Genomic DNA, 12,315 nt, shown 5'->3' on the forward strand with positions numbered 1-12,315 from the left:
GCTGTTGGAAAGCTCCTCCTGGAATGCTGTTCATGAATGGCTGCACAACAGGTCGACTCACCATACTGACGTAAAAATTTGCTATCAGGGTGCATGGGATAACCGCTAGAGTGTCCTGCTGTCGTACGAAATCATACTTCAGACCATAACTCTAGGGTTAGGTCCAGTGTGCATAGCAAGCGGACAGGTTGGTGGCAGGCCCTCAACTGGTCTCCTGACCAACATACGGACATCACTGAACCGAGGCAGACCCAGCTTTCATAAAAAAATATAACGGTCCTCCATCCTGCCCTCTAAAGAGCTCACACTTGTAGCCACTGAAGTCGCAAATGGCGGTGGCTTGGGGTCAGTGGAATGCACACTTTCCTTGAAGTAACTGATTCGCAAATGTTCGTTGTGTCACTGTCGTGCCAACTGCTGCTCAGATCCCTTCTGCAGATGCAGTACTAGGCGCCGGAACCGCACGCTGAGCACGATGGTCTAACTCTCATGACGACCGCTGCCAGCAGTCATATACAGTGGCTACATTCCTGCCAAGTCTTTCTGCAGTGTAGTAGAAGAAACATGCAGCTTCTCGGAGCCCTATTAAACGACCTCGTTCAAACTCAGTGAGACGCTGATAATGGCGTCTTTGCCACCTTAAAGGCATTCTTGACTAACATCAACTCACCACGTCCAGTCTCAAAGATAACTAACGTTTGCGACCGTTACAGCGTGTATTTAAAGTAAACCTGGTTTGCATTCTGTTAGTGGCGCTACTAGCGCCATTCTTACTCGACTGGCGCAAAATTTGAGTAGACACCGTCTTCCAGATCTACAAACACGCCTGTCAAATTTCGTTTATGTAGCACAGCTCCCTCTTGGTGCTGCGATATTTTTTCCATTATTGTACACTACTGGCCATTACAATTGCTACACCACGAAGATGACGTGCTACAGATGCGAAATTTAACCGACAGGAAGAAGATGCTGTGATATGCAAATTATTAGCTTTTCAGAGCATTCACAAAAAGTTGGCGCCGATGGCGTACTGATATGAGGAAAGTTTCCAACCGATTTCTCATACACAAACAGCAGTTGACCGGCGTTGCCTGGTGAAACGTTGTTGTGATGCCTCGTGTAGGGAGGAGAAATGCGTACCATCACGGTTCCGACTTTGATAAAGGCCGGATTGTAGCCTATCGCGATTGCGGTTTATCGTGTCGCGACATTGCTGCTCGCGTTGGTCGAGATCCAATGACTGGTAGCATAATATGGAATCGGTGGGTTCAGGAGGGTATTAATGAACGCCGTGCTGGGTCCCGACGGCCTCGTATCACTAGCAGTCGAAATGTCAGGCATCTTATCCGCATGGCTGTAACGGATCGTACAGCCACGTCTCGATCCCTGAGTCAACAGATAGGGACGTTTGCAATACAACAAACATCTGCACGAACAGTTCGACGACTTTTGCAGCAGCATGGACTATCAGCTAGGAGGCCATGTCTGCGGTTACCCTTGACGCTGCATCACAGGCAGGAGCGCCTGTGATAGTGTAGTCAACGATGAACCTGGGTCCACGAATGGCAAAATGTCATTTTTCAGGATGAATCCAGGTTCTGTTTACAGCATCATGATGGTGTTATCCGTGTTTGGCGACATCGCGGTGAACACACATTGGATGCGTGTATTCGTCATCGCCATACTGGCGTATCACCTGGGTGGTGATATAGGGTGCCATTGGTTACACGTGTCGGTCACCTCTTGTTCGCATTGACGGCACTTTGAACAGCGAACGTTACGTTTCAGATGTGTTACGACCCGTGGCTCTATCCTTCATTCGATCCCTGCGAAACCGTACATTTCAGCAGGATAATGCACGACCGCATGTTACAGGTCCTGGCCAGCACATTCTCCAGATCTCTCACCAATTGAAAACATCTGGTCAATGGTGGCCGAGCAACTGGCTCGTCACAATACGCCAGTCACTACTCATGATGAACTGTGGTATCATGTTGAAGCTGCATGGGCTGCTGGACCTGTATACGCCATCCAAGCTCTGTCTGACTCAATGCCCAGGCGTATCAAGGCCGTTATTACGGCCAGAGCTGGTTGTTCTGGGTACTGATTTCTCGGGATCTATGCACCCAAATTGTGTGAAAATGTGATCACATGCCAGTTCTAGTACAATATATTTGTCCTATGAATACCCGTTTATCATCCGCATTTCTTCTTGGTGTAGCAATTTGAATGGCCAGTAGCGTATTTTGCTGTCAATGGAATCGAGAAAAGTATCTTTTCCTCAGATAATTTCGCGTATTCTGCCGTTTCTGATGTGACCTATTTTGGAGGTGCGACATCTTCTTCTTCAAAAATGCCTCTCAAGGGCATCAATTTATTTTTGTCCTGTTTAGTTAGCTCCCGTATTTCAGCCCCATATGCGGTGATACTGTCTACGACTGACTTCTCTGTGTAATGCTGTTGCGCCGTGTAATTTTTTTCTGTGTGATAAATGCTGCATATACACTCCTGGAAATTGAAATAAGAACACCGTGAATTCATTGTCCCAGGAAGGGGAAACTTTATTGACACATTCCTGGGGTCAGATACATTACATGATCACACTGACAGAACCACAGGCACATAGACACAGGCAACAGAGCATGCACAATGTCGGCACTAGTACAGTGTATATCCACCTTTCGCACCAATGCAGGCTGCTATTCTCCCATGGAGACGATCGTAGAGATGCTGGATGTAGTCCTGTGGAACGACTTGCCATGCCATTTCCCCCTGGAGCCTCAGTTGGACCAGCGTTCGTGCTGGACGTGCAGACCGCGTGAGACGCCGCTTCATCCAGTCCCAAACATGCTCAATGGGGGACAGATCCGGAGATCTTGCTGGCCAGGGTAGTTGACTTACACCTTCTAGAGCACGTTGGGTGGTACGGGACACATGCGGACGTGCATTGTCCTGTTGGAACAGCAAGTTCCCTTGCCGGTCTAGGAATGGTAGAACGATGGGTTCGATGACGGTTTGGATGTACCGTGCACTATTCAGTGTCCCCTCGACGATCACCAGTGGTGTACGGCCAGTGTAGGAGATCGCTCCCCACACCATGATGCCGGGTGTTGGCCCTGTGTGCCTCGGTCGTATGCAGTCCTGATTGTGACGCTCACCTGCACGGCGCCAAACACGCATACGACCATCATTGGCACCAAGGCAGAAGCGACTCTCATCGCTGAAGACGACACGTCTCCATTCGTCCCTCCATTCACGCCTGTCGCGACACCACTGGAGGCGGGCTGCACGATGTTGGGGCGTGAGCGGAAGACGGCCTAACGGTGTGCGGGACCGTAGCCCAGCTTCATGGAGACCCCAGGAGCAACAGTGTCCCTAATTTGCTGGGAAGTGGCGGTGCGGTCCCCTACGGCACTGCGTAGGATCCTACGGTCTTGGCGTGCATCCGTGCGTCGCTGCGGTCCGGTCCCAGGTCGACGGGCACGTGCACCTTCCGCCGACCACTGGCGACAACATCGATGTACCGTGGAGACCTCACGCCCCACGTGTTGAGCAATTCGGCGGTACGTCCACCCAGCCTCCCGCATGCCCACTGTACGCCCTCGCTCAAAGTCCGTCAACTGCACATACGGTTCACGTCCACGCTGTCGCGGCATGCTACCAGTGTTAAAGACTGCGATGGAGCTCCGTATGCCACGGCAAACTGGCTGACACTGACGGCGGCGGTGCACAAATGCTGCGCAGCTAGCGCCATTCGACGGCCAACACCGCGGTTCCTGGTGTGTCCGCTGTGCCGTGCGTGTGATCATTGCTTGTACAGCCCTCTCGCAGTGTCCAGAGCAAGTATGGTGGGTCTGACACACCGGTGTCAATGTGTTCTTTTTTCCATTTCCAGGAGTGTAGATCATGAACCGTCGTTTGTATCAGATGGCACGAAATTCTACCTGCTTGACTCGTTGTGCTCTCCCGGCTGTCCACAGAGGACCCGCGGCCGAGCCCCATCCTGCAGACGATCACGCTGCGCGTCGTCTCGAACGCGGAGTGCGCGCCGCGCTTCGAGATGTACGCGGAGGTGGGGCCGACGCAGATGTGCGTGGGCGGCGTCGTGGGGCAGGACTCGTGCGGCGGCGACAGCGGCGGTCCGCTGATGAAGGTCGAGGCGCTGGACGGCCCACCGCGCTACTACTTGCTCGGCGTCGTCTCGTTCGGCTCCAAGCGCTGCGGCGCCTCCACCATGCCCGGCGTCTACACGCGCATGGCCGACTACGTCCACTGGGTGCTGGATAACATGCACGAGTGAACGACTCCTCTCCCGGAACCCTTCTTCCTTCCACCAGCAGCGTCCGTTCTACCAGTCTACTAGGTCTCATTCACCTTTATGCTCTCCTCAGTTTAACTGTTCTCGTCGAGATGTCTTCCAGTCCGTATTCTCTCATCAGATGTTGTACTTTGACAAAACTCCAGTTGTAATTAGTGAAACATTATTATTAACATACACCTATGACATAAATTTACACAGCAGCAAAGAAATTTTAAAGCTTATTTTCCTTACCTATTTCCTTGGGACAACAGTGATCTTCCAACAAGTATTGTTTTCACCATCAGATTTCCTTAAGTAAATACCCATAAAGCTGGTTTCATTGGATTCGACTGTCCAATCCAAATATTTCAAGCCTGGTGGCAGTCACCACCTTTGGGGTAAAATGAAATTTTTGGAGCGGTAAGAACCACATAGTTCAACTCTGTTTGGTTCAGGAAACTAAACTACTCTTAAAATATCATTACGATTACTACTATTTCGTAAATCTGTAAAGCCGATTGCATAAGTTATCAATAATTACATTTTTTTTTCAAATACTGTGCCACAATGTGGTGCAGTTTACAAAAGAATGTTTGAATGACGTCTTCCTTCTTTCTGACATAGTTCACCCAGTGGACACATACTTTGTTCTTTGTACTATGCACCTATGGTAGTAAAACTGAAACATACTGAAACGTCTCTATTAGATTCGTTTCATATTATTTAAGGTGCATTTTGTTCTGTGCACACAAACAAGTGTGTGATTTGCTTTGTACTTCCTGTTTGTCTCCATTCAGTGGCATAGAGCTACATTATAGTATCGATTTTTTCCAGTATGCACCCAATGCTATGTATGTTACCTACATTTTGTACTTTAAAATTCCTCTCTGTGTTCATCCTCTGAATGAATAAATGATTGAGTCTGTATGTTGAATTTGTCTTTTATGTGGTAGCTATACAGCACTTGACTATCTGCTGTGGTAGTAACAATGTATCCAACGTAGCTTTCTTAGGCCAGACAAAACGATGGGTACCCTTTTTGTAGTCATTTGACAGTATTTGGTGATGGAAAGGTCCCCTCGTCTCTTCCAGCTACCTGAGGGAAGTTTGTTACAGGGAGAGTGTGCTCTCATCACTCTGGACTGAACCTCTGATGAGTGAAAATGGTTGTCTCAAGAGAGACTTGACACTGGTCATTGTGCTAATGTGTTGCTATTCTAATTGATGTACATGTGTGATTTGCTAGATCAGATTCAGTAGTCGATTTCTTATATTTTTAATAGTTTCTTCACCAGTATATGTTGTGCGAGTAATTAGTTTTTCCAATCCTTGCTTGGTATAACCAGAACACATGGTGTAGGAAGTTCGTTACTCCAGTGTAGATTTAAAGTTCAGTTATCTGATTTTTCTTTTAATTGAATTGTATGTGTGAACTCTTCTCATGTGTATGTGTTTTATTTCTACTGGTTTTCATTTACTTTCAGTTTTAAGTTTCTGTAGCTTTGTACATGCTATCTGGTGGTTATTTCACTGTGTGCATTTCAGTATCATCTTTTATAAGTTTTATTCTTAATTCCGTGAAATATTTCACTGCTCTTTGTGTCTATATGGTTTAAACTTGTGTTCTTGAAGTGTTCAGGAGCCTTACTAATTTTGCATCGTTGTTGAATATTGACGGCATCTGAATATGTTTCACGCCAGTGTACCTTATTTTCATGTCCAAGATGATGCAGATATATTTATTTTTCAGAAAGTGTTCTGTAGTATTCATATTCACAATATTTGAATCACAGTGATAGGGATGAACCTCTGAGCCTTTGACTTATTGTGATGGACAAAATTCTTTTATCTCTGTTTAAACTATCAATTTTAAAAAAAAATGTAAAGAAATATGTGACGTTGCATCTGTGACAGTAATAGACTTCTGATTGAGAACCAAAGGAAACAGAAATTATTTACTCTTCCTACAAATCATGACGAAATCAGTTATCAAGTATCGGATTGCAAGTTTTAACATATCCTCTAACAACCCCTAACAACTGTTCTGCAATACTCCTGTACGCAATGGACAGATTACCAGGTTTTGCCGCTGCAACTGCATGATCAGCAACATGCTAAAAATATTTCAAAAGCAATACTGTGATCCCTGCAGAGTGCAACACATGCTCATAATAACTGCAACAACTACAGCCACATTTTTTCTGTAGAGAAATTGAATGATCAGAAGGGGTTTGGTCAACTATCCTTACACAGTGTAAAATAAATGAAAGTAACCAATAAAGACTTTAATTTACTATATTCGAAAAATAGATTATTTAAACAGTGACAAACTTTACACAAACCTTAATTATTTCACAATGTCTATACTTGATAAACACATCTCTGGTCACAACAAACATACGAATATTACTTTCAAAGTATGCATACACAAATCTGACAAAATCCCTTGAGAAACAACTACGTGCAACAAAATAGCATATTAAAAAAATCTCGTCTTCTCCTGACATTGATGGTACTTCATTTGAGAGGATAGCAAAATATTGTTTATAGTCCTCCAAGAGTGTAAATATCTTTCAGTTGTGTAGATACAAATATTATGCAGAACTGCAAATAGTCCAAAGAGAGAGAAAATTAATGTACAAGTATCAGGACTCAAGGATTCATTACATACATTATGTCCACTGACAACCATACCAAAACGTTTTAGTGTGTCATTCCTTTTCATATTCAGATAAAGATACGGTACAGTATCAGTAGTAATAGCATAAGGCTCAGGTACACCTTGTTAAGAACCAAAGAATTCATGAAGATCACAAAAGCATTGACTTTGTATCCCCTTGAGGAAACAGATTCTCATAACTGACATAGAAGATCAAATCTCATATATGACACAATCACTGAAACGTATCATAGTGAAACAATGAATTATTGTAAGCTATATACACTTGGATATAAAGGTCAACATTATGTTAATAGGCACATAAGCTCAGTGCTCATTAAATGACTCAAAATATATATGATCACAGATAATTACATAAGTGTGGTTATTTTCTTGAAGTGAAGTTGTAATTATGAAGTTTAGGCCAGTCACATAGTGGTAAACTTGTTCTATACAAATTCATTTTCTGAATACCGTAAAATACATGTTTTGATCCAGAAAATGCAAATTGTGTGACATGTAACACCAATGAATGACATACAAATTTGTCCAAATATGTTAACAGTGACATATTTTTTAAAAAAGTGTTATAATTCATCATAGATCCCAGAGCTGATATATGCTTAGTAATTACATGTGATTTAGATTATCATACAATGGAAAATTAGCATTGCTTGAAGATACATTCACATACACAGTAAAATTACAGGTAAACAATCAAAATATGTTCATATAACCCAATTTCTGTCCTAGATATTTAAGAGAGAAATATACATGGCTATGCATGCAGTTTCTTCTTATACAGAATAAGTGACTTGAGCTTCAGTCAATGTAAGTTAGTGAAGAACATAATTTCTCATGATTGCATATTCAGTCTAGTTCCCATAACTTACTACTCATTCAATCATTGAGTAATAGGTCTGTGATTATCAAAAGTACTTCCTTATTATTACAACATAATTATTTCATTTTTTAAATCATAGTAGTGCTTACATGACGATCATCAAATAGAAAGTAGAGCATCACAAGCTCGATATTGTCAGATGGTAAATATCAACTTTTTTGTGTGTACAGTTCGAATTGATTGAGGTCAAAATCGAATGGAGTCAGTGTCTTATGGAGTCAGAATCGTATGGAACAATAATCTTATGGAGTCAGGATTGTATGGCCATACACAGTTAATCACAACAGCAAAATAAATATAACATTTAAAGGACATATCTTATAGAGCAACTAATAATGACATAACTTACTCTAAGATACAACACAGAAAAAGATTTATCCTTGAACCATTCAGTAGCAGTCTAAATAATTGACTTATTAATCAAAAATGAAGCAAATTACTTCTCTTGAGCTTCAGTATTGTTCAATGACAAGAGAAAAAATCTTACCATCATTAACTTAATGTGGTAGAATAAGCACTGTACCACTGCCGTAGCAGAACCAAAAGAGAAGGTCAGAAATAAAATTATTTAAATAGAAAGACTGTTAAGTATTGAAGTAACTTAATTTACTCAATCATTTACAATATGCATAAAAATGTAACTGATCAACTTGCATCAAAAAGAAAAAATACTACCAGCTAAAAAGAAGAAGTTGTCAAAATGCGTAACATATTTCATATAAATGACTTGGTACTTTTGAATTGTCTAGTTCTCTGTAACAGATCACTGCAACATTCGCATTGTTAGAATGTAACTAGCTCTCTAAGTACGTTATACAGTACTCCAATCTGAAAATATCGTTTAGTTCATACTAATGCATACAGTTCTCTGTTTTTGTGTTACTTCTACAACAGAGAAAAATTCAATTATGATCATATGACGAACAAAAATTAGAGTATAGCAACTGTAAACAATAACAAGTAGAAAAACATATTTATTTGCTGAGAGAATTTCATTTTACCAGCTGAAAAATCATTTCATACATATGTCACGTAATTCAGCCGTAGAGAAAAAATCTTTGTAAAGCTATCCATGCTCATCATTTGACAAATACCAGGTGATCAAAAAGTCAGTATAAATTTGAAAACTGAATAAATCAAGGAATAATGTAAATAGAGGGGTACAAATTGACACACATGCTTGGAATGAGATGGGCACCTGTGAATCGATCGCGGCCACGAAAGAAATGCAAAATCTCACGGTCTAGCGATCAGACAGACGGATCGCCATTTACTCCCTACCAGAGCCCTGAAATCACGATAGATTTTAGGGTGTGACATACCCATTCGCTGGTCACACCAAGGACCAATTTGGCTCACTTATATGACAAAGCACACAAGGATCCTAAAAGTCAAGACTAGTAAACCAAAAACGAGTAAGTGTGGCCTCAGCAAATGAGTAGTCCGAGACGATTGAAGTCACACTGTCGGTACAGTAAGAACTTCACAACAAGCTTCCAGTCTAACTACTTGCAAGTGAAGTCAATCTCAGGACAGGTCCCAAGCACCAACCCCACATGCCAGAGCTTCGACCAGAAGATCACTTCCAGACCGAATTCCAGAACCAGAGCGCCTTGCACCTCTTCAGATAAAAAAAAAGTTTTTTCGCAAATCTCACGAATGACACCGCCTTCATCCCATCTTGAGTCTATCAGAGGGCTTTAGAGGCGCTAAACCTCCCCTCCTACACACTAGCACAAACTCATGTCGAACCAGCGTAAGAGCTAAGAAACCTGCGTCTCTGGGAAAAAAGAAACCCCCAATTACTGGCTTTTTTAAGTTTTCACGGAGGGAGAAGATGTTTTTCTCCGAAGTTGTGTCACTTCCCATGGGAACAAGAGAACAGCTACGATCTTAAAGATCTTTATCTAATTCTCCTGTGCCTTGGAGCATGTTAGTTCTTGCTGTGAGGTGTAATAAAGATTCTATGTTTAAATGTTTCTCAGATGCCAGAGTTTCTTATACAATCGAGGTGGCCGATGGAAGTGAGTCACAGGCCTATTTGCAGTATTAGCAGACACGAAAAATTGTGAATTTTTATTACACGTAGCTCTGCACAAAATGCCTTGTTTACGACTCGACTGTGTAGACATGTCCCTTCAGTCCATCGTCCCCAGCTCAGCCATCGGCTGGCGCCAATGTAGGTATATCAGCATTGTCCTGCTGGAGACCTGTCTCTATAAGGGGCTGCTCTGTCTACCCTGTACTGCTGTGGGCCTGTCTGGCAAGATTTACTGCGGGATGGTCTCGCTGCCAATTGCTTTCAACTTCCAACATGCTGTTCCTATGAACTAAGAACCATAAAAATACTTCATACTTTTAGGACACTACTGGGCTCCATCAACGTCTGCTCAGGCCATTAACTTTCTAGTCTCACTTAAGGTGCATAAGGTTGTTACAAAATCTTTAATAATTTTCCATGTACGAAAATTAGGTGAGAGAGTAACTTGTTCTCTCTCACTACATTCGAATAAAATGTGCACAAACAAAGCCTCCATTTATCTAGTACGTTTCTGGGTTGCTTCGTTTAAAGAGTGTACATTCTTTACCTTGTCATACTCCATAAATAGCTGCAAAAAATATGCGTCCTCACTGAGTGGTGTATAATGCCTCATTTGTTTTCCTCAGAACAACATATTTCATTAACCTTCAGCATAATATCCTACGAATCACAATGCACTTTACATAAAATACCATAATTACACTATAATACAACATAGTTGCACCACAATATTTCATAACAACATCATAAGCCTCACGTGACAATCCTAAAGCAAAATTCCTCAACATATTTCATAACTACATCGTACAGGATTCCTTAAACTCATCATGTGTATGCATAAAATTCTGAAATTATCACTCTTTCAAAATACTTCGTGTAGCAGAACAGGCATTAGTCAAAAATGTTCCTAGTTGAACTACTGTCCATCAGAGATACGTTACTCAATGCAAAACCACTCACACACAGTCTCTCATTCAATATAAAGTCAGCAGTTATACTTCTAGAATTCATGACCTACTCCACAAAAATGTACCTAGAGAAAAAGTCATCTCATGCACTTTCCTACAAAATAGAACAGTACTGTCTGGTAAACGTAATGCAAAATGTACATCACAAGTTACCACGAGACACAAGAAACTTCATTATATGTGCAAACTATGTTCCTGAAGAAAAAAATGGTTATCTTAGAACCTCAAAACCAAGTCTACACTGCCATACCAAGATTTCAAAAGAAAAGTTCCAAACTCATAAAATACGTTAACAGTATTATATTTCAATCAGATACGTCAACAGTAAACTCAAAATAAAACCAGCTGAATGCAAATTGTTCACAGATGGCTTAGCATTCGCATAATGTCATAGTGAAAATATAGAGGCAATAGAAAATTGTCTATTTCCGCTGTATTATCACCTTGGCGGACTATGCTTAGCAAATTCAAATTATTTTTCGTGAAACAACTCAAATCATAGATCATCAATATTCATTAAAATTCCCTATTATGTAGATTGACATTAAGAGATACATTAACAGACATACTGATTAGTTGGAGAGTATGAAACAGAGCTGAAAGCTAAAGTAAGAAAATTCATTGCAGCCGCTGGGGCACCTGTGCTCGCCACTGCATATGCACCAGAATACAGTAAACCCCTTAGGGTATTATTCTTTGTATACTTTGATGTTCGATACACGATCTCATGATTTATGTGTGCCAGTGTGCATATGGTTTCAAATTCCACAGTATTTGCATGAACGATTCACCATATGCAAAAAGGACCTTCATACATCAACAACAACAAAAAATAGCTACTTATAGATTTTCATTTATGAGATAAACGATGTGATTTGAGCAACACTTTCTGACCTACTTCTAAACTCTTGATGTTCGCTCATGGATTTTGCAGCTACTTCCTGTTCTCTGCTGCTTTCTTGATGTTTTGCAATGCTAAATTAATTATTTCACAGTGTCTTAAACTTCGTTGTGAAGGCTACTAACTGCTTTATGCGATATGGTGGTATAGTCTGTAGTTCATTCATGATATGTTGAAAATCAGATAGCTGTAAATCCCAATTTGTGTGTTGACGATAACAATACATGGGGCAAAGCTTTCCTAATTCTCTCATAATGCGTTCTGAAGAGTTACAAGATGGCATAAAACGTGATCTAAACATTGGTTTAATTCTGTAGAAATAGATTTTGCAGTAGCTTTCCGCAAAGGTGTGAGTGATACACATTTAGAGGTATACTCAACAGCTACAAAAACAAATGAATGACCATGTTTAGATCTTGTAACAGATCCGAAACTTTCAACAGCGGCTAATTCTCTCTGTTTCAGATAATTCTTTTAGTTTCACAGGAATGATTGGAAATAGTTATGTCCTGTGCGGAACAGTAGGTGGTTTTACCTACTGA

At 41.5% G+C, this 12,315-nt stretch overlaps 1 protein-coding gene across 1 annotated transcript in view; it reads left to right on the forward strand.

The window, feature by feature from the left end:
• Positions 1–6,564, forward strand: part of LOC124551930 (spaetzle-processing enzyme-like) — a 183,204-nt gene extending 176,640 nt beyond the window's left edge. The window contains exon 8 of the mRNA XM_047126481.1: positions 3,981–6,564. Within this exon, the coding sequence (XP_046982437.1) occupies positions 3,981–4,300 (320 nt within the window). The 3' untranslated portion in view covers positions 4,301–6,564. The remainder of the gene's footprint in view (positions 1–3,980) is intronic.
• The last annotated feature ends 5,751 nt before the right edge of the window (positions 6,565–12,315 follow it).

This window comes from Schistocerca americana, chromosome 1, assembly GCF_021461395.2.
Source record: "Schistocerca americana isolate TAMUIC-IGC-003095 chromosome 1, iqSchAmer2.1, whole genome shotgun sequence".
In the NCBI taxonomy this organism is placed as follows: Eukaryota; Metazoa; Arthropoda; class Insecta; order Orthoptera; family Acrididae; genus Schistocerca; species Schistocerca americana.